The sequence below is a fragment of the Lepidothrix coronata genome, unplaced genomic scaffold, assembly GCF_001604755.1.
Source record: "Lepidothrix coronata isolate B3197 unplaced genomic scaffold, Lepidothrix_coronata-1.0 Scaffold59, whole genome shotgun sequence".
Lineage (NCBI taxonomy): Eukaryota > Metazoa > Chordata > Aves > Passeriformes > Pipridae > Lepidothrix > Lepidothrix coronata.
In genome coordinates this window covers 3,412,549-3,435,769 of record NW_016690239.1, presented here as the reverse complement: position 1 = coordinate 3,435,769, position 23,221 = coordinate 3,412,549, and the positions used below count along the sequence as shown (strand labels likewise).

The following is a 23,221-nucleotide window of genomic DNA, read 5'->3' as shown; positions in this document are numbered from 1 at the left end:
AAGAATTCAACACATAATAAACTCTGTGACCTTCTTCAACTGCTCACTGTGAGCCTGATGCTACTGTTGCACTCAGTTGTAATCTCGCTTGATCTTTTTTACAGAAATGGAACAACATTGTGACAGAGTAATAAAAGGAGAGCTGTGGGACTCCTGTCTACCAGTGGACCTCCTGGATTCCTTCACCTTTAGAGTTAGAAGTTGGGAGGGGGAAACAAAAAGGCATGACAAGTAAATGCATCTTTCCCCCTCAGATGCACTAGGATATGTTTGATTAAGAAAGCTTCTGTATCTCCACAAAAAGCTATAAAATGTTTGTGTTACGATCAGTTTTTAGTTTGGGTATTTTCTTAGCTAGCATCCTTGTCTTTCCTGTAACAAACTTTTATCCAGACAAATGAGATTAGCTCAGTTGGTCAGAGCCTGGTGCTAATAACACCAAGGTTGTGGGTTTGATCCCTGTATGGGCCAGGCTATTCATTCCCTTGAGAGTTGGGCTTGATGATCCTTGTGGGTCCCTTCCAACTCAGAATATTCTGTGAAATACACAAATAGCTCACTTATTCATGCCTGTCCTTATGTTTTAATGTGTTGCTGGAGAGTGGAACCTCTTGCTTGTGGCATAAATCACATTTCTTAGTCTTGACTTACCTAGCCTCTCTTGTAAGAACTTCCTGTCCTGAAACACTGTATGTGTAGGAAGATGACACTGGGAAGTTATTGACTAGTTCCTTAGAAAGATGCAGCCTAAATAATTACAAACTATGCTATGCCCTCTGGAATAAAAACTACATATTTGCTTGGTTTCCTGGAAAGAAGGGGTCGGGTCAATTGACAAAAACAAACACACAGCACTTACTGTTAGCAGTATGTCTTCATAAGTTACAGGAGTTGATAACTTCTGGGTCTGTATTTTTAATATACTTTTAAGTGATGATGAGACAGGTGACACCCAGAGAATATGGAACCATAATGTTGACTTGTGGCACTGGCTGTCAGCACAACTGGTTGATTGGAAACTGTTTTGAGATGGGGTGGGCTTGTGTTGTCAGCTACTATTTGTATTTAATGTAGAACATCACTGCTGCAACTGTGCTGTAAGTGGCTTTTCAAAACTGAGGCAAAGTAAAACTGAAGTTACTGATCTTAGAGTTTACTCAAGATTTTAAACAGTGAGCTTGGAGAAAAAACTTTATGAATTGTTTAATGGAGGTAATGTTAAGACTAGATGGGAAAAGGCTCTTTCTAAGAAGCAGGAAGAAACAATGTATTAAGCATTGATTACATCAGAGTAGATAATAAAGCAATTAAAACTATTTTAAAATAAAGTCAGCTGGGCACTGAGCCCAGATGTTTGTATATAGAAGGAAGTAGAACAGGAAGAGCTATTTATTGAAACTTAGTTCTTTTTTGGGTGTCAAGTGCTGTCTACTGCAGAAATTAATTTGATACTGCTTTTGCAACTGCGTTGATGGACTAGTAAAAATACAAATTGTAAATATTTATTATGGTTAGGTTAAGGCTAGTAAACATGCCTGCATGAAATACAAATGGAAGTGATATTTCATGTCCTTCTCTGAACTATGGAAAGGGACACATACAATAGGTTCTGTTAGGTATGAAAGGGGAAGAGCTATGAAAGAGCTTTTACAGCAGTTTCAAAACTGCTTTCTATCACTTCTACCACTCCGAAAGGTGCTCCAAAGGCTAGGGTGGGGTTTTTGCCTATAGGTTTTTGAAACTGAATTTCATTAACCACAGCAGAGAGGGCTGAACAATGTTCAGTGAAGCAAATAAGCACCACAAATTTGTTTTGCTGGCTCAACTTAGTTGTCTTATTTGAGTATCCTGCACCAGATGCCTTAAGAAGGAGTCTCTAGGGGATTATTTTTGAATTCTTTGCTCATTAAAGCAGACACTTGCATTATGCTCATTGGCCAGAGCCCAGTAGATGTTTATTTTCCTAGTAGTTTCAGGGTGGCAAACTTTGTTTAATATAACTGACTCACCCCATTATGTAGTTCCTGCTGTATAGTCCCATTCTCTGCTCTTCCTTGAAAACACCTTGTGTTGTAGGGATTGGTAGGTTACCTGTATGTTGGGTGACCTCATGACAACTTTAGAGCAAGGTGAAACCACCCATTATTTACAGTTCTTCAGTGTGATCTTGCTAGAGCTAAGCACTCAGAGTTGTAGTGATGTTGGCTTATGGATATATTGACTTGCTAAGAGCTTAGTCATCTTGGCTGTTAACTCTGATTTTTTAAAGGCTTGAAAGAAGTACACATTTATTTTCATACTCCAGTATGAATTCACTATTTTATGTTTACTTCCAAGGTATATTTGTGTGTTTTTCCACTTCTCATATGTATACTTACTATGTAAATATCTAACAAAAAGTCCCGATTTCTGTTCTCATTTTCACTGTTGGTAGAGCACGTGTTTGCATTTAGCAAAATAGTTGAAGCAGTGTAAGTAGTTGCTGCCTGGGCTATGGGATGGAAATGACAAACCCTGATAGTTTTCATGGTCTGCATCCTAGTACATGGTGAAAAGAGTTAGCTTTTAATTGTTGAGATGGTGACTTCTTGCATGTGGTTTGCTATGTGATCATCTGTCTTATGATCTTCCTGTAGAGCCTGGGCTGTTCTATAATAAGTTAATTAGTTTTGTGTTGAGAGATTGCTTAATAAGGGTGTTGTGAAAATTGTTTGAAGTAGCTGAATGCTGTAGTGATGGATCTCAAACTGAAAAGAAAACATTAGCTTTATCTTCAAAGAGTGGAGCTGAATAGTTTGCAGTAGAAATACTTAATGGCCATACACCTTTTAGAGTACTTATTTTTCATCAGGCTTGGTGAACAGCTACCTTGTGTACTGAGACAAGGTAATTAGTCTAATCCAGCTCTTTTGTGTGCATTGTAAGTTCCCAAGGCAACCATTAATATTCTTAACACAGTATGTGCATGATTCTTCTAGATTGTAAGACAAAATTGAAAAAATCACATTCCCTTATGTGCCGTTATTAGCCTGTGGAGCTCCTTGGTGAGGGTGCGACTTACAGAACCACATTGCAGCTGCTTGAGTTAACTGGTTTAGTCTTTCATTTTTCCTTATCTCTCTCCTGATGTCTTAGTCATGTGCTGTCTCACAGCTCTGCTATACCTGTGTTTGCATTTTATCAATCAACTCTGCCGTTCCAGTCTTCCCGGTTAACAAGTTCAGCCATATCTGTTTTTCTTGTCAGTAATTACCCAGCTCCACAGTAATAATCCAGCAAAAATAATACATTTTGAGGAGTTTTTTAGATGGACCATAATTCACTGAAGTTCATGGTCCAGCTATGCAAAGAGCTGGGCCAGCAGAAGGAATGTGGAGTTGATGTAAAAACAGAAGAGATGGGGGAAGTAACTTCTTTGTAAGGAAGCACCAGTTTAAGCTAGCATAGGGTTAGACAAACCACAGCCTTCATACTACTGGGGCCTGCTAAAGCTAGGGCTGCTGGACTTGTTTCCATTCTCTCTAGTACTGATGTGATCCTGTGGCAAGTTCAGTTGGGGAGATATGCTAAAGGAAAAACTAATGCAGAAAAGTGAATAGAGCAGGGGTTTTATACCACGAAAGGCTGTATTCAGTCAGTCCCAGCTTAAGAGGAGCTGCAAACACTGTGGGGAGCGGGGAGGGAAGAGTTGGATGTATGTGTACTTTAAGGTGAGTTTTTATAGTACTGTAGGACAGTTGGAGGGCCACATATAGCTCTAGTGTGCTCTTTGACTGGCCAGTGATCTCCTATCTACAGCTCAATTTCATATGTGGTAACCTTGAGTTAAACTGTTGTCCACAGTAAAAAAGCCCACTTGAGTAGAGAGCTCTCATTGTGGATTCTGCACTTGCAAACAGGGAGGCCTTTCTCAATTATTTTAACCTCTTCAATTTGTTGTGTATTTTGAAAGAGACAGCACTGTCTATATTGTACCCATTGGTTTCTGGTCATCTCTTCAGTCTTGGTTTTTGGAACATGCTGAATCATCTAACTTCGTAATTTCTGTATCCAGAGACTCAGTGTCTTCAAAAAAGTTGTAATGGCTTCTTAGGGGCTGAAGTTTTTGACGTTGCTTTTAGAGGTAAATACCAGCATTTGGAAGACCTTCTAAACAATAACAATTCTTGAGAATCTTACCTTAAATATTCTCTTGCAGGCTATCCAGAATGTGGCTGTAGCAGTTACTGACTTTTGTTTGTTTTTTTGCTGGAGGAAGAAAGGAAAATACCAACTTGGTTAGCCTAAGGCCAGTTAAAGAAAGCAGCTTATTAATAGTTTTACTATACTGATTTGAAATTGAGCAATATCTGATTAGCTTGTGGTGGCAACCCTCAGTAATTCTGTTATTAAGCTACCAGTTCTGTTATAATGTCCTTCATCTATGGCATGCCCTGTTGCAAAGTATACTTAAGGCTGTTTTGCAGAGTTGAGTTATGCATTGATCATGTTGCCCATGTTTTGTCGGCCTTTGTTAAGATCATGTGAGTACCAAAAGCTTTTTTGGTACAGCAGGTTCTGATGTTACGATGTTGCTGTCTGTGTTTTTCCTTTGTTCAGTGTACTTGTTTTCTCTCTCAGCCACGTCTGTAGTTAGTGTTTATTGGTGTTATGGTGTGGTGTGACTCTCATGGTGGGTTGGGCTCTGGGTGATTAGAGCAAAACTTTGCAGAGGAGCTCAGAGAGAAATACTCTTTTAAGTATGTGATTGTTTGGCCCTTTACAGCATGCAGATCTCATGCATTATGATTTCCTAGAGCTGAGGAAAGGTCAGAAGATTGACATAACAGAAGCTAATCTCTGGGCTTCCCACTTCTGTCTTTCTAACTTCTTGTATTTTGAGCTGAATCTAGAGCTCGTTTTAGGAGAGCAAATTGCAAAATACCAAAAATTGAGAAAGCAGTTGAGTTGAGGAATGGTATATCTATTTTTACTTCTGGAAGAGGAAGGACTTATCAATACATGCTGTCTCAGCTGGCTATTCAAAAGAGCTGGTTGTCTCTCTGGGAAAGATAGCAGTCTCAGATGAGCTAACTTTACTGGAAAGCCCATACCCAACCTCCTCCTCAGTCACTGCAAACTTGCAGTTAGAGGACTCGGAAATGGTTCACTCAAACTGAAATGCAGTGTCAGATGCTCAGTGAGGTGCTGCAGCCCAGCACCACCCTCTGGTGCAGTGGCTTGGGGTTGATGCAAACTAGGAGTCTCCCTGCTGCCCTCAGTGTTTTCCCCCCTCTGTTAGCAGAGGAGAACTGAAAAGAAATTTTCTCGTAATTATTCTTGTAGGTCTTAAGCAGAACTGTCAGATTAGTGAGTTTCCAGTCTGACTCATGATTCACTTTGCAGTCTGTGTATGTTAACCAACCTTCTCCTGTGCTTACACAGTGGACAGGACCAAAAAAAAAAAGCTTTCTGGATATTCCCTAGGCTCACAGAAGACAAGTGGTAAAAGTAATTTAGAGAAAAAAAACCTTAGTGCTTGACAACAAATCCACGTACCTGCTTGCAGGCAAAAAGCACTGCAACCACTGATTTTTGGAACCTCTTGCCCATTCTGTTCCTGATATAGCAGTTTCTCCAGCTGTTATTTTGGGCTTCAGCTGATTCAACAATGCTGCTTTCTCTTTCCTACCTACAGCTGCAGGCAGTTGTGGCTGGTTATTTCATTTGAGTGAGCAATGTCCTTTGGGCTATGTTGGCTCAGGGATGTTAATAGGGTTCAGATGTCTCTGGGCTCACAAAATCCTGCACTCCTTTTCCCTTCTCCATTTGGTCTGTTGCAGTACATCAAAGCAAAACAGTATTGAAGTATTGAAATATTGAACATCTTGAATCTTGGTAGTGCACTATGCCTTTTTCTTGGTGGGAGTGGGATGGATTTCCTTCTCCACAACATCTGCCACCTTTTGGGGTTTTTTTCCCATTGTACAGCAATTTTCTGTGGTTGGTATTGGTGTTTTTAGTTCACCTTTCAAGCTAATCACTCTTCAGACATTATTTTTTTAGTGGCTGAATCTTTCAGAGAACGTTTATTGCAAGTTTCTCCTTGGAAGGTGTTATTTGATAGGATATTTTTAATATTCCTGTCTTGTTGAGGAAATCTCCCAGACTTTCATATTTAGGTCAAGTTTTTCATTTTCCTGTGAGTGACTTCCTAAGGTTCCTGGCTGAACATGACTTGCTTCACAATTAAAGGCTGAATACCTAAGAAGTTACTGGAAGAGCCTGAAAGTAGTGGTTCTTCCTGCATGATGTATTGGTCACTTGAAAGATGAAGATTCATTGGGGTATAAAGGATGATGACTCTTACAACAGGCTTGTTCTTGCTAACTAATCTGAGGTCTTGTTCATGCCATTCTAAATGCCCTTTAAAACGTAGAGACTCCTTCTTGAAAAGCCATGTTTCTGTTTTACAGTAATATGTATGTGATGACTGGTAATTTGGAGGCGTCTTTGTATTGCTGAAAGTGCTAAGCTATGCTTGTGTTTTTTGGTGTGTAAAAATACTTGTTTGTCCATGTGTCTTAAGAGTTATTAGAGTCATGAAAATATTCCTCATTTGAGTTTGTCACAAGATACCATACTATTCTTCTGGTAGCACAATGCTGAAAAGTTCAGAAATTAAAAGCAGGCAGATGAGGGATATAGAAATATGTCTGGCTGGCAGACTGTAATTTAGTCACTGAAGTAGCTGTTGCTCTGTGCATGTGATTATCTCAATAGCAAGGCTAAAATTCACTTCAAAACCGCATTCACAGCTTAAGGGATCCTTTGTTTACAAGAAATTAATTTAAACCATCACATTTTAACGTGTGTTACTTTGTGTGGTTGAGTTGGCCGAGGTGTCAGCTGAAACCTCGATACAAGGGCATAGACATCCATGTACTCAGGTGATGGAAAGTAACACCTGAAGTAACCTTCTTGCTTTTATTTGTAGTGCCATGGGACCCCTTTTGAACTGAAGACATCATCCAGGAGATCTGTGTCATGTATGAACACATAACTGAGATTTCAGGATTGCTTGTTCTTCATTCACACTTGGACTCTGACCAATAGTGACCTATTGATAAGCAAAACTGAAAGGAACCCAGCTAATCTATGTCTCCTGATAGACTCTTGAAATATATATAGTTTGTTCCTCAAAAAAAAGGAAAAAAAAAAAAAAAAGAGAGTTTGAAATGCTCTGTGAACATTGGACTTGCTGGTCAAAGGCTTTGAAAAGTGTTAACTTGGGACACACTCATCTCTTATATGGGAAGCACTGTATTTAAAAAAAAATAAAAACCTTAGGCCATTCATTAAAGGAAGGACATAGATTTGGTTGTGTGGAGTTCTAAAGATGACCTTATATAGCTGCTCATGAAGACAAGTATTTTTACTGCAAAGGCTTCCCCTGTTTTCTTCATCTGCTACTGAAAATGGACTCAAGTAGTGGTGCAAGCTGTTATGGATCATTTGGATGATGAAGTTTAATAATATGGCTTCAAGTAGGTGGAAGAAGCAACAGAACCAAGATAGTAAAGCATGATCCTTGAGCTACATTTTCTCTGCTACTTACTATTGCTCCCCTAGCTGACAAGTTTGAGCTCAGAATTGGTTTGTCAGGTTCATACTAGCTATGTTTTGTGCCATTTCCCCCTTTTTTGATGGACTAAAGAATTGAGCCCTGTAAGTTTTTGCCAGAAGTTTCTGTGTAACCTCCTCTACCAGGCAGCTCTGAGGGATGCAGATACTCAGCTTTCTGGGTGCTGTGGAGTATATCTGCAGCTTTGCTCCTTGCTTCTCATGCACCCTGCTTTTCCGTATCAGATTGCAATATGGGCTAGTAGTAGTTGTCTGGGTAGTCACATTTTTCCCTTTCCTCATGTGCTTGATATGTCAAATACTTTAAGTGTAATTCTGCAGGCTGTAACCATATAGGGTGCTTAGTTTATGGAAGTGATCTCTCAGTTGTTGAAATTTATTTAGTCCAGGAATGCTAAACCTTGTTACAGCATAGTTGTTGATGTAGATATGCCATACAGCAATCTCTCTACAATTTGTGCTAGACTTCTTAACCACTCTTTGAAAAACATGCATGTGTCTGACAAAACTAATTGCAGTTAGTTTTATTTAAGTTTTCAGATGTGTCTAATGTCTTAGAACTTCAGGCAGGGTGAACAAAAGGGGCCAGACAAACCAGGAGTGAAAATGCTCGGCTTTTAGACTCCTTGAACATAAAATAAACAGTGTGCCGTGAGTCACAGCACTGCCACTGCATAACTGAGGGGAGCTTGCAGTTTTTTAATTTTTATTTTTTTTTAGAAATTAACTACTCAGAAGATTGGTATTGTTGAATTCTACTGTATATTTCAGGACAGAACAGCTGATTTCCTGCCTAATTAACCTATTACTTTATGAAGTGTTTCCTAAAGCCTTGAGATCCTGTGCATTTACATATATTTGCATAAGTAATGCACAGAGGAAGGTGCTCTGGAGAATCTGATGGGGCTTCTGGTGGAGTTGGCAGTATTCACTGTTGCACTAGGAACCTGTTTCACAGCTCCCCCAGTGAGCAGACAGCTTTGCAGCTACCTTGGAGGGGCGTGTTAAATGGAACAGTGATCGAAGCGCAGTCAAACAAATCCAGCCTGCAGCTCTGCTCCAAGGCTAGTCCTGCTGGCACAGGACACCGAAATCCTCTCTTAAAAGCATACAAGGTGACTGATCAGAGAGGTGCTTATGCTGTGGATGTCTAAAGTTTTTGAAAGATAATTGCCACCAAAAATTGGAATGAAACAAAAAATAATGCAAGATTACTTAAAAGCTGAGGTAAGCTAACCACCATGGAAACTCCACAACATTGTTAATCATCGTCAACTATCCAGACCGTGACTGCAAAATTGTTGTATGACTACTGGAAATATAAAATATTTCCTGTGTGAATATAAATATCTTTTATACAAGTGACGCTTTCCTTGTCACTTAGCTCCAACAGTATGAAACCTAGGACATACGATCCTATTAATTTTTCCATGGCGACTTACTAATGAACTATTTAAATTATTTATTACCTCTTTTTCCTTTTTTTTTTTCCCTTCCAAGGTGTACTTAAGGTCAGGAAGCATGAAATAATTATCCCAGCACCAGTAATGCTGCAGTGTAACAGCTTCACTCCTTAAGATTTCCAGAGATGTAAAGGTGATATTGCACCTTCATCACTCCATCTGGAAGGGGAAGAGTGTTTCACAGGACAGAGGGGAATTTTGTTTGGGGGTTTACGTATTTTTAGACAGTTGTATTTTTCTGATTTCTAGCCAAGTTGTTGTTAAATAAACTTCATCACGAGTGTGGGCCTGCCTAAAACCTGTCCTTCCCACGGCTGAGCCTGGCTGCCAGCAATGTGTGTGTATATCTGGTCAGCCAGGTCAGCTGCTCATCCTGCTGAAAACTAGCTCTGTCTGGAAGCAGGTAGGGAGGGGCAGAAAGGACAGTAGTGGGATATGAGTTGCTCTTTAAAATAATGAGCAAAATGACTTCTTGTGGCCTTTTTGAGCACTGCTGTGAACAGCAGGCAAGAGAGCACATTGGTACTTGTGCTGTGTGATGCCATGCTGCAGAGGTAAGGCTGTCTTGGTCTGTGCCAGCTGTGAGCCAGATCCTTTTCTGGACTGTATTGGTTTCCCTGCATGGAGGCTAGTGATTTTGAAACTTGGAAAGTGTTAATGGTCATCCTTGAGGGGAGGAGCAGTAGAAGAAAAAGTGAAATCTCTTCATTGGCTGCTGCTTTGAGTTTCTGCTCCTTTAGGTTTTACCAGCAGCCTTATCCTAATAAGCCACTTTATTCTTGAGCTTGTCCTCTAGGAACAGACACCACGTCTCTTAACACTTAATCAATATTATGCTTTCTATGTCATGAAAAGAACCAGTAAAATCTGATGACTCTGATATTGCCAGTTTAAATATCAGGCTCTTAGGGGAAATGTTTTTAGATGTATTTGCAGCAAATGCTAGGGAACTAAAATGTAAAGGAAATGAAGGTGTGATCTCTGTGGGATTTTGTAAAAATCACTATGGAATACAGGTAGTCCATATCCATGGTGACTTTTGGGGATTTTGAAAGTGCTATTGTTTGTCCCAATGGGAGATACTGGCACTAATTTTAGTTTATTGCTGAACCTAAAAATGAATGTGTTGGACTTAATCCATCTTAGTATTCAGTCTTTAATGTTGTGGGTTTTGCCGTAAGTGATAAGGAAACCTGAGCAAACTATTCCCCTGTGTCTTTGTCAAGAAATGGGAAAATTATTCTACTTCTTTCAGTTAGTTCTCTGATGAGGCTCCTTCCTGGCATTATGTGAGACTATGAAGAGTCTTCTTTACAGAAAAGAAATTATATCCTTTTTTCCATGCCTGGAGTCTCTTCACTTCTATTTTTGAATGTGTATCAAACCTCCGTGGCTGTGTCCTTTTCCAGTCTAGGGTTGTGTCTTAGTAAATCCTTCCCCTGAGGGACAATTTATGCTTACTCTGAATAACAATTTGCTGGATAGGTAATGCTATATTAGCTTGCTTGCATCTACATGTCATTAGGGAATCTGACTCTATGCTCCTAGTAGGAGTCTTGGAAGGGATAACTTGTGGTTCATTTTTAGATGTTACTTCACTTCCAGCAGCAGTTGTTGTTGGTCTTGGTCCTGTTATTTCCCTTTTTTTTGTTTGTTTCTGTTTTTTTTTTCCACTCTTCGCAGTATTGTACCTTTGGCCAGGCTGTTTAACTTCCCATTCATCAGGAAAAGTATCTTTCTAGGGAGGAAGAGATATTTTTAGGAAATTAAGTACTTAGTTTCTTGTGGGATCTGACAAGTACCTGAGCCAGTGTGAAAGGGACAGGCAGAGCTGCCTGGCAGAATGCAGGGGTAGCTAGTCAGTGAGTCTGTCCCCTTGTGATGAGAGCAAGCTGTTGGCTTCAGTGTCAGGCTTGCATCTCTTCAGTCTCATTCACTTCACTCATGTTGGGTACCCTGCTCACTCTCACAACGGTGCTACTCTATAGATGTCTTGAGCAAGCAGGTATAATATTTTCATGGGCAACAAATACGAAAACTCTATTTCAAATTACATACATTTGTGTAGCCATGGAGCACTGCAGTGTGTTTTGTATGGTACATCTGGTAGTTAACTGACTTCTTAGAAAAGACCTTCAGCATCTACTGCCAGTCCAACACACGATTTTAATTTGTCTTTGTTCGGAGACTGATGTCTCTTCTCTCTGCCACATCAATAAGAAACATGCTTCAAATTCAAGTGGTTTCTCTCCTGAGTGACCTGTTTATATTTTCTTTTGCAGTCTTTCTATTAGACTGTGTCCCATCAGTATGAATTGCAGCAGATCAGCAGTGCTATCTGTGGCTTAAGATACAGGGATAAATAACTGTGATCAAGCCCTTCTCAGCTGTGTCTGTGGCTTTAGTAAAAGGAGGCCAAATTCCTACTGCTTATTTTATGCTGGCTCTAGTGTTTGTCTGATCATCCAGTAAATCAATTCAGCTTGCTAAAAGACCAGAGACTAATCTGGCAAAAAGTCTATGTTTTGGGCTTTTGTTTTGTTCTCATTTTTGCTGGATTCGTAGTCTGAATTGACTCACTTTCTGATTGAAGGGGTTGGTAGAAAGGGGAAAAAGAGGCAAGACTATTCCCCCTTGCCAAGTGGCAAATCATGTAATTCACCTTGGCTGGGAAGCAAAAGGTGACCAGCCTGATCTGGTCTTGCTCCTGGCTACTGGCTGGGTAGGTCACCAGCTGAGCTCAACAAAAGGCATGTTGAATGCCAGAGGGGTCAGAGGCTGGATCTGGCTGACAAGCTGGCTCACTCTGCCATGGAGCTGCAGTCGGAGAAGGGGGTGAGCAAAGTTAACACTGTAGTGCTGCAGTGTATTGTACAGTAGCCTCCCGAGTTTGAAGGAGTTATTCTGACAATGAGTATTTTCACTTTCTTATGGTGTTAGGCTTCCATACATCAAACCTGATGCCTGGCAGTACTTAGGTACTGATATGCTTTCAAGGGAAGCTTCTAGTCTGTGTGAGTTGTGATATGCCCACTTTGTGCAAATATTCCAGCTCTTCCTTTTCTTTAATGATGGCAGATCTTGGTGTGGGCTTGGGGAAGTCAGAGCTGAGTTGACTCCACATAGGACATGAGCATCAAATACTTCCAGAGTATTCTGGATCTGCTACCAAACCTGTGCTTTGTGGGGTGTTTTCTGCTTCCCTTTCTATCATTGTTTCTTCAACAGTTTTTAGTCATTACTATCTATCTTGGGTTTTGTTTTTTTCTTTTCATAACCTGGATGGTCTCTGATACCTTACATAGATAAAATACTATCACGTGAAGGTCTCCAGAGAGGATTGTGACTGCATGCATCTGCAGATGTTCTTGGGAGATGTTACACTCCCCACATTTCTCGGTATGTGGCCAAACTAACTTATCTCATGTTCATGTTGTAATCGTGAAGACTTTTAGTTATTGTGATTAGTTTTAACGCTTCCTCCTTTCAGCATTTTCTGCCCAGTGCTATTGTAAGAGCAATGTATTAGTACATGCCATGACTCTAATGAACAGTAGACTTGAACGAAACTTTTGGACAATAATTTCGATGCTTGGCTCTAACATACTTGTAGATAGCGCCAGTAAATGCTCGACAACTTTCATTTTTATCTCAGTAAATGTAATGCATATTTTAGGTGCTAGTTATAGTGCGTTCATATTAGGTGTCACTAGTGACTTTCCTATGGCTCATTTGCAAAAAGTACCAAGCATATTTGCAGTTTAGGTGGCATTAAGTATGTCTGACTGTGCATGTCTGTAACATGCAAGGGTATTGGTGCTGAGGTAGACAGCTGCTTTTTATTTGTGCAACAAAATAAAATTGTAAATGCTATACCAAGAGTGGAGAATGCCATATTCAAGTAAATCCTTGTAATTTCAGGGGACTTAAAGCACAATCAGTGGTCTTGGCAGATGGCCAAGGGCACAGGCGGCTTTTGGAATTCTTCCAGCTGCTAATGGAGTGTGGATTCTGATTAAATTCAACTGTGGCCACTGAGTCTTGGTCTGCTTGTTTCTATATGTGTTAATGTATGCTTTTCTAACAATATTTAATTTAAAAATCTGTTTTAGTACTCAAAGGCAGCTTTACAGTATCCTCACGACATGGATCTCTCCTATATGTTAAGCACACTAAAGATTGAAACACCAGCAGGCCACTGCGTTACACTTTCTAGGGCTCTCCTATGAAAACTAGCTGTTGTAAAAACTTTGAAATATTTGTGCTGGCAGCCTCACAGCTTCCAAAGAAACACTGCTGCATTAGTTATGTGAAATCTGTTCTATTGTTGACATAATTAACTGGTTACAAAAAATAAAATCTAGTATAGCTGAACTGTGGTGTGGTCGATGGGGCCCTTGACAAGACTTCAGGCTGGTACTTTGGATGCAAGCCCACTGGATTGATTGCTCATCCACTTTACTACAGCTGAAATTGTTGTGAGGAGGTGGAATGATAGGGTGATCCCTTATACTTCAGATTTATCAGTGAAGGGAGGAATGCATTAAAGCAAGGTGGCAGGATGAGGTTATTCTTTTAATTTAATTTGGAAGAAATGTGCAATTTCCTAAACTTCAGGCTCCAAAGAATAAATATATAAGAATTGTTAGGCTAATGTCAAAGGCAAGTCTAGTTTTGCTAGAGCACTCTTGTTAAAAGGTTGCAAATGCTTTTTACATTGATACCACAATGGGAGAAGGGGAAAGTAGATTACTGTAGCATTTATGTGAGTGCTGGTATGATCGTAGGGAGTAGGTGGCTATATATTGGATTATTTCAGCTCTCTACATAGAAGTACATTAGGATTTTTTCCTTTTTTTTTTTTTTTTTTTTTGCATTACGAGTTTGTCAGGTCAAGGAGTCAATCTAATTGAATTCAGCAATAAAATCTGAGGTAATACTTTTCATGGAAAATATCATAGACAGTTAATGCAAGAACATAACTGCGTAAGTGTCTACAAAAATGAATGGCTGTGCCTCAGTAAACTTCTTTTAAAGAATTGCTGATGAGAAACCTTCAAATGAGGCTGTATCTGTAAGAGAAATAGAAGTCACCCATCTGAACAATTTGAGAAACTCTTCGGGTTCTTGTTTAGTTAGGTTTTGTTCTCAATTCTTAATGTGTCATTTTACAATACAGTGATGTAACTGCAGTGATGTCATATAGATAGGTTTGTGGTGTTGAAATGCCTTTTCATACCTCTAGTTTTGTTAAATTCTGCAGTATTTGCAGTGTTGTAGGGCACTATTACATACAATGTTATTGAAGTCTATGAATTTTAAATAATTCTTTTTTATTTATTAAAAAAAAGATGGATTTGCTGCATTTCTGCATTTCTCTCTCCAGTCTTACTTCTGTTTCTTGTGCTGGTTAGCTTGCAAATCGTTGGAAATGAATAGACACCAGTCTGTTTGTGTAGCAAGTCTTCGAAGTTCCTGCTAAACTTCTCAGAGTTTCTGGCGATACTCCAGCAATATTTACAGCATTGTATCTTTAAGCAAGACTGAAGAGATGAACGAAGAGTCTAAAGTGAGGAGAGGCTCTTGTGTGCAGAACAGTATCTTGACTCTTAAAAAAAATGGGAATGATTATTGTGCAGAGGAGCTAGAAAAATTAAATTATTTTGAGACTAAGACTAAATGTAAGGGAGGTGAAACTAGACAGCTATGTTCTGCCCTTCACTGAAAAATGTAAAGTTAAGTGACTTGTTAGTTACTATGGTGTGGTGAGCGTTAGATGCACCTGTTTCGGTGTATTCTACCATGAAGGAATATTGAACATTTGGAAGTCAAGTGTGAATGTCAGTTGGATGTTAAATATGCCAAGTACTAAAATCTTATGTTAAACACTGAGGTTTTGGGAAAAGACTACAGAACTAAAAAATCAATTTATTTTTAATATTTCTGAACCTCCATTGTGTCTTGTGGGTAGATCAAGGTCCTGCCTTTACACTCTTGAACTTCAAGGCCACCTGTTTTGTAATGCCTTAGCCTCATTCTGAACACCATTATTCTAGAAACTGAGAAAACTGATTCTATAACTAATGCAAATTTAATGTTGTGATGTAAATTATAGCTATTCATATCTCTTGTATAAGAAGTGATGCACAGTCTGCAGTCTGTGGGTGGGAAAATGAACAATTTGTAGTTCTTGTAGACTTTAACTGTTGTTGTGCAGCACAAGTTTTGTTTTATAATTTGAATGTAATGTTATAGTTACATATGAATTACTTATGTGGAAACTGGATTTATTCCAGTGCTGATATTGTGAAATGAGGGAATGAGTTGGGGAACAAATAAAGTTCAGCTACCACTCTATGTAGTTTAAACAAAACAAAAAACAATCTGGCAGAGATTTAGGAGAGCCATAATTTTATCAAATCCATGTTTGTGTCGTTGGATTTTTTTGTGTTGCCGTTCCTGCCCCTGCTTTTCTTTTTTTTTAGGGTATTGAAACCTAACTTGAGTCAATGGAAGTGTCTGCTCGTGTAACACATACTGTGGTGTGGACTAGCTACACACTTATCACCACACAGCATGGCTCAAAGAAATGGTAGGTGAGAACAGACTATTTTGTGTTCTTTAAAGGAAGATTTAAGCCATTCTAGTCTTTTTTTGTATCATCAAATACATATTTTAAAGTGTATCTTGTTCAAAAGATGCTATAAAAATAGGAGGGGAAAAAAAGCTGCTTAAAAAGGAAGTAACCAAACAGCTCTTAAGACTAAGTCTCTCAAGGTGACCTAGAGCACAGTGAAGGAGATGGAGATCAGTTGTGAAACAGAGTGCCAGTGTGTGCCATCTAGCAGAATTACAAGAGAGCAGAAGAACCTGGGTAGTATGAAGGAGACAACTGGAAGCAAGACAACTGCCTTCAAAGCAAACAAAAAAAAAGCTGAGGAAATGTTCAAATGTGTTAAAATCATGAGTCTAGTAGTCTAAATGTACAAACACAGTGAAAAAATTGTGGTTAACAAAATTCATCAAAACTGATAATGCTTTCTTCCTACAGATCAGAATAGTTTCACACTGCCTACAGGAATTGCTGATGATCAGGATGTAAATGGAGCACATACAATAGATACAACTTTTGCAGGGAAATTAAATTGTCTTTGTTCATTAGGGAGGAAACTGAAGTGTTTCAGTTTCTGAACTTTTCTTTGTGGGGGACTCCTTAGCTGGTGGGTCTAATACAGTAGAGGCAGGAGAAGAGTCTGTGGATGTAGCTGATAATGTGATCAGTAGGAAGGTACGAGGACAGGGTAGTATTCACTCTGGTTCTAAAAAACTCAAAATAGCAGAATTGCCAATGGCATGTACGTTTTTGTATAACTCTACTGTGGTGCCAGGAGTATAGAGAATGGCAGGTATGATGCCAGAATTTAGGTAAGGGAGATTGTAGCACTTGCAAGTGCTGGAAACAGTCCAGTTAGTAGTGTTATTTATGCAGCTATCCACTACTTCTTATGGTCTTGGCCTGGGAAAAGTCAGTGTGACTTTTGTAAGAAAACCTGTCTTGCAAGCTTGTGAAGACTTTCAAGGGTCAATAACCATGTTTATAAGATTGATTCAGGTTTATCTAATTTCCAAGTGAATTTTGAGAGGATCCCTCACTACCTTTAAAGGAAGTTAGTAAGCCATAGCATAAGATGGGAAGGCTTTTGTGTCAATAAATAGTTTCTTAAATTATAAAGAACATAGGGTAGAAGTAAATGCTTGTCTGTATCAGTAGAAAAATTCACTTCTAGGCAGGACAAACTCTGGGAATCTAACATGTTGCTAAATTACCTGGAAAAACCCTGGTGACCAGTGGGGAAGAAAGCTTACTGCTGATATTAAATTATTTGGGATAGTAACAGTGGGGTACAGCTGCAAAGAGCCACAGAAGAACTCATGTGATTGAATTTCCAGTGTTGTTATTTGTCAGGGTGGCTACTAGAGCAGCCCCAGTTTGCATAAAGTGGTGGATGCTAAACTGGCCATAACCGTGCAGGAGCAAGGTCTTAGTATTGTGTCATCATTCAATAGGAGTCAAACAAGCAATTGTCAATTACTAGAAGAGGAATCAAGAGTAAACTAGAAAAGGTTGCTGTGCTACTGTGTAAATCCAGCTTTCATTCACATTTTGAATGCTTTGTATGGTCCTCTCCAGCTAAAAGGTATAGTAGAGCTTAAAGCTCAGTTGAGAGCAAGAGGGATGATCTAAGATATGGAACAACTTTGATGTAGATAGTTGATTAAGTGTCAGAAATTGTCAAGATGGAAAAAAGATGCTTGAAGGAGACAAGTCTCAAATGCCATGAATAAACTGAGGACTGGGTAGGAAGTGATTTCTGCCTTTTTCCATGACAGATGTAGAAGCCGAGTTCAAAACCACCCAGTAGTTCTTCATGTAGCAAATTTAAGGCTTTAGAAGATTAAGCTAACAATATTTATTTCATCTTTGATCACAGATCATTGTGATGTACTGTAGACTTGCTGGCTATGTTGCATTTTAAACTGTCAAGGTGATAGACATCTACTTTGTCAATGACAAGTTATTGCTGCTACTCCAGTTCAAAATTAATGCATATTGTCTGTGTTAGTTTTTAAACAATTACAGCACAGTAGAGACTTAATTGAATTCTAATGATTTTGCTGTAGTGAATTTGAAACCAATCCAAAGATAATGCTACTTTTGTTTTTAATGTTTTTCTTTTGCTTGCCTTAAAGGCTTTCCTAGCTAATTAGGTAAAGTTGGGTTATGTGTTTCATATTTGTTAATCAAATAATCTAAATAAAAATAGTACTGATTGAGAAATGTTTTGATTTGTAGTTACTTGTACAAGTTCACATAGAGGGTGCTACTCTGATAAAGCTTAATGTTTTCTTCATCAGTTTAAACTGTGAGACTTTGGTTTTATGTTAGACACTGTACAAAAGATTGATTGCTCTGAGGGAGGTAACTGATAATCAAGACCTGTGTTTATTCTTTGCTTTACCATCTAGTCTTGGTGCTTTCAGTTGTCCATCTGAATTGTCGAAGTGATGACCTTTCTAAAGGGGACAGATGGAGGGAAAGCTCTGCTGAAGATTTCATTGTAAAAAGTAAATCTTGCTCTTGTCCTCAACATACCACCTCAGCTAAAATTGAAGATGACTTCATTAAAGATTTCTTCCAAGCATAGGGATTTTACAGTTACAAAACTTCACCTGGAGTACTTTGTCATCCAAGAGTGGTGGTGCCTGCTTCCATGGACCACTGGCTTCCTTTGGCATATATGTGTTTGTGCTGCTCTTGTAGTTTCATCTCATTCTGGTTTTTGAAAATGTGACTAAAATCTGGTCTTGCATGGAGTAATATCGTTCACTTTGTGTGTTGAGATGTATAAGAATGAGATGTAATTTTAATTTTTTCCTACAGCTTTTAGGGGATGAATGAAGTACAAAATTATGAGAAGTGACCTTTTATCAAAGTCAGAAGCTGCCACTTGTTCTGTTTGAATTTTAATGAAAAAAATGTAATGATGAAGTGAAATAAAGGCACTACAATGAGAGGTCAGAGGTGAAAACTATGTAGTCTTTTTACAGTATCTAACAAAACTAGTAAAACTGCTTTGATGCTTTTACTTAGGCTTTAACAGGATTTGAGCAGTTACTAACGTGACTTTATGACATAGAACATCGAAGTATTAAAGGAAATCAATTAATGACTACTTACCTACTTCTCTATAATATGTGATGTGCAGTTAAAGGCTTTCTGTTCAGTGTACTCTTATTTATGTGAAAGGTTTTTTTAATTATTTAGAATATTTTAATTTAAAAAAGGCTTTCAAATGACAGCATGAAGTTTAAATGCCTTGCATTCATTATGTTCATGGTGGACTTGTAGTTCCTGGATAGTTTGTGATCTCTTGCCCTCTTATCATAAAGCAGATCTTATGTGCTCTGTAAAACTATAATTTAAATTGCTTAGACTGAGCTTACAAGAAAAGATAACTTGAAAAACTAGTAATTGATACTGCTGAGAATTAGACATACTTCTTGATATAAAACCTCTTAAATCGCATTGATATGACCATATGCAGTCTCAGTTATAAATAAATTTCCATGAATTGTCAGCAGTCTGTCACTCTAGTTGCTGTGCCTGAGAGAATAAAAATGGACTTAAGTTTTTTCCTTTATGTGGTAATTTTTCCCTATTTTTTATGTTTTTTATTTTTTCATTTGAAATTCAAGCAAGTTGCCTACACACTGCGGCACTATAGTCTGAACATATTCTGTCATCTTTGGTTTGCCCTGCAATTTTGCTTTTTAGGGTCTGTTTCTGTGAGCAAGCATTCCGTGTCAGAAGTTGTACTGATGAGTCTACAAATGGAAACTGAGACAATGCTTTTACTTTTCATTAGTCAACTTGAATCATCTAAGTGTACAAAAGGAAAATTTGACTTCTGTCTTCCTTGACTACCTGTCAATGAAGGGAATTGTTCCTGGCACATCAGGGCCACCAAAGGCATCAGTTGAATCTGTGAGCTGCTCAGCATCAGGCTTCATGGATGTGGACTGCATTGGTTCTGTTCCTTGATGAAGTGGCATCACAACGTGTTATTGAAATGTGCAAAACTGTTACATTTAGTGGTCCTGAAAAAATACTGTCTGCATTGTTAGACTTCTAAGCTGTAGTCTGATTTGGGGATATTTAGGGTGTGTTTTAGGATTGTAAGAGGTTCATCCTTTGCTCTTGCCCCTTAATGCATACTCTAAAGCAGTTCATTTATGGTTGTACAACACCTTTGCCTCACACAGGTTTGCTGTGATATGTTGTTAGCTGAACGTGTTTCTTCTCTCTGTTGTAAATTGCTTTAAGGATTCAAAGTATATAAAAGAACTTGGGCTACAGTTCAGACTCCAGTAGTTTATTAATATGCTGATGTATCATGTTAGGTCCAGTAACATGAAGTGTTTATAATCACTTATGTACAGGCTTCTACACATGCAAGACTTATTTTTATTCTCCATTTGCTTCTACCTATCTCTTGCATTTATGCAGGGAGAAAGAACAAGAAAGTAGAATCTTCTTTAAGGATAGATATCCGGTCTCAAATTTTAGCAACACCTTCAGGAGGTGCTAAACTCCTGAAAATCCATAAGGTTACCAACATTTTCTGGTTAGGGAATCCTATCTTTGCAAAGTTGGTCCAATCATTAACTATCATTCTTGAAAACTCTGTTGAACTCCTGTGTTGGACTTAATTCTGCTGCTTAGAAGGAAAAACATTTTAGTGTAGATTTATTTATCATAATCAAAAAAAGGTGAAAGGGAGTAACTTGTTTATATAGTCTTATCTGATGACTTCTCTAGAAGGAACACAAGCTTAATTTTATTTAACAGTACTGGATTGGGTAGAATACACTCACTGGATGGTGGCTAAAGGGCATGGGACAAGATATTGCAAGACTGATTCCCCAGCCTGATTTTATGTCTACAAATACTTTCACTTGAGAGTTGAATTAGTATTTCCCCTTAATATTTTGCAGCCTAAATACAGCAGTAACAGCTGTCAGTGCCTCCCCCCCCCCAAAATTAAGAATACATCTGCCTTGTCTAGAGGGAAAATCAAACTACGAAGCATCAAAAATAAAAGAAAATGTAAGAGCTCTGTAATGCCTTGAAACTTCTTTAAAATGCATAAAGGCAGATGTAAGAGGCAGGTAAGCTGAGATGCTGATCTAAGAAGAGCCTCTCCAAGAGTGGGATCTGTCCTCCATGCCACTGACTTCAACAGCGTGTGCCCGTCCAGTTTTCCAGATGGATGAAGTGTTCCGATGGCTGCTTTCAGTTTTTGGAGAGTGCATTAAATGCATGTATGAAATGTCTAGGTACCAGTGTTCATAGTGTAAGGACTTGAACCATATGCCATGAGAAAATACATCACAAGGTCTCACCTCTTCCATCCTACTTCTGGCTGCACCAGCAGCTGCCCAGCAGATTGCTTTGGCTGCTGAATTTAACGGAGACCAACAACAAACCACCTATTGCTGCCTTTCTCCTGCCCTTCATTTCTTCCTCCCCCCCCACTTACAAAAAAAAACCAACTGTCCCCAACAACTGTATTTCTAAAGGGTGATTTGAAGTAATCTGAGCGATTTCACATGAAGGGGGGGTGGGGAAGTGGGATGTGACGTGACACTTTTCCTCTTCCATCCATTCTTTTCTCTGAAACTACAAAGCAGTAATCAGTAGTACCTACTTGTGTTGTTTTGGGGGTCAGAATTAATCCTGCTGTATCCAGATAATTACTGAATGCATGAGGCAAGTGTGGCTGGAAGCACAGGCTTTTTCCTAGTGGAGAGACTGAGTTGCAAAAGACAAAAGAGGCTGTTTGAAAATAAACGGACCAGTTTTTAAATAAGCATTTATTTAAAACCTGGAAGAAAATTGTTCCTCCCTTTAAATTTACTTCATGTCCCTACTACCTATAGAGCAGCATCAGCTGGTGAGTTCCATCCGAAAAATGTGAAAGACTAAATATTAACAGGGCAACCACTGCCAGTTCCCACGTACATGAAAGTAAGACCTGGGGAAAAAAAGAAAACTCATTCAGAGATTGTTTTTAGCTTCAAACTTTTGTGGGTTATATATATGGACTTCTTTCTGCAAGCATGTGGACTGGACCTTTTAACTTTGGTCTTACATAAAAACAGGTGTCAACAGTGGTCATAGAAACTGGAACTTTACAATAAGGCTTCTTACAAATTAGCAGAAGGTACTAAATTCACACCAGTGTTACTGCACCCGAAAATTCAATAGTAACAGATTTTTCTATGTTATTGGATCAAATAAGGATTTTATGTGTAGTGTACGTAGCTATTGTGGGTTTTTTCTTTATATCTTTGGAATAGTGGAAACAATTTTGTTTTCCTGGGGGGGAGAAGGCTTTATCTTGCTTTTTCAAGACAGTAACCCTTTTATCCTCTTGCAGCTATACCATTTTAGTTACCTATCAAGAGAAGACTGTACAAAACAGATGGTAGGGGTAAGTGCTTACAGTAAAACAACAGGAAAATAAACGGCAGCAAGCAATGGTTGTTGGTTTGTCCAGGACTTGCTATGGGTTTGTTTTGGCAGGTCTGTATTCACTTGATTGCCAACACTGCCCGGATCTTTCTAACAACAGTTGCCATCAGCTTTATTGCATAACAGTAAAGTCTGAGCTTTTAATATTAACAAAATCTTCTTGAACGTGTAAATAATCTCAACTTCATTTTCGAATAGGAAAATGAAGAGTGTGCTAAGAACATCAAGATGGCTTATTTTCTCTAATGAATTTATACTCCCATTTAACATGTATTGACCATTACTGGACATAAATACAGTAAGAACTGAAATGACAGAAAAATAGTGATTCTTATGAGAAGGTGTACTATGGCTTCCCTATGGAATAAGCCGTGGTTTGACTGAAGCACAGTAGAAAGCATTGTTATAGAATCAGATATCTAAGGCTTTATCTAGTTTCCAGTTAAATCAATAAGACTAACTGATCCTAATGGAGTTCTGATTCTCACTCTGTCCATTTGCTGATGGCTTTGGGAACACAAGGGACTTGATTTTTCTCCTAACTCAATGTAAAAATTATTTTTGGTACTCCCCTGTCGTCCCAGATCTGACTCTGCTGCCAAACGGACTATTAGCAGCTTTGTCTGGACCCAGAGTTTGGACTGCAAAAGCAAAATGTGGCTTGGATGTGTTTGCTTTATCTGAAGCAGAGATGTGAAGGTACATCCCTGCTTCATGTTCCCCCCATGGCTGCCACCAGCCTTGGGAAGGTGGGTGCTCTATCCAGCCTCTTTAAATCTGGTGCTCATCACATCTCCCCACCTAGGCACAGGAATTTGTCCTAGTACTTCAGGAAGTGAAATGTATGGTTAAGGATAAAAATAGCAAAAATAGAGATTTTTGCCTAGGGTTTCAAAGGCAATGATTTTTGGAGAAGACAAACATCTCTTTAAAAGGAGATGCCAATGAAGGCATCACCTAATGCCTTTATGCTAATAAGTTACTCAAGCAACCAGTCATCTCTTACACAATATGGTTGAAAACCCATTTTAAAATGGTT

The 23,221-nt window shown here is 38.8% G+C and overlaps 1 protein-coding gene across 4 annotated transcripts in view; it reads left to right on the top strand.

Annotated features, from left to right (window-relative positions):
• Nucleotides 1-23,221, top strand: part of PIP4K2A (phosphatidylinositol-5-phosphate 4-kinase type 2 alpha) — a 106,752-nt gene that overhangs the window by 4,235 nt on the left and 79,296 nt on the right. The window contains exon 2 of one of the 4 annotated variants that reach the window (XM_017817256.1): nt 15,572-15,678. The exons of 2 other annotated variants lie outside the window; for them this stretch is intronic. In XM_017817256.1, the coding sequence (XP_017672745.1) occupies nt 15,676-15,678 (3 nt within the window). In that variant the 5' untranslated portion in view covers nt 15,572-15,675. Of the gene's footprint in view, nt 1-15,424; nt 15,679-23,221 lie in introns of those variants that run through there. One more of the 4 variants, XM_017817255.1, reaches the window with a different exon arrangement.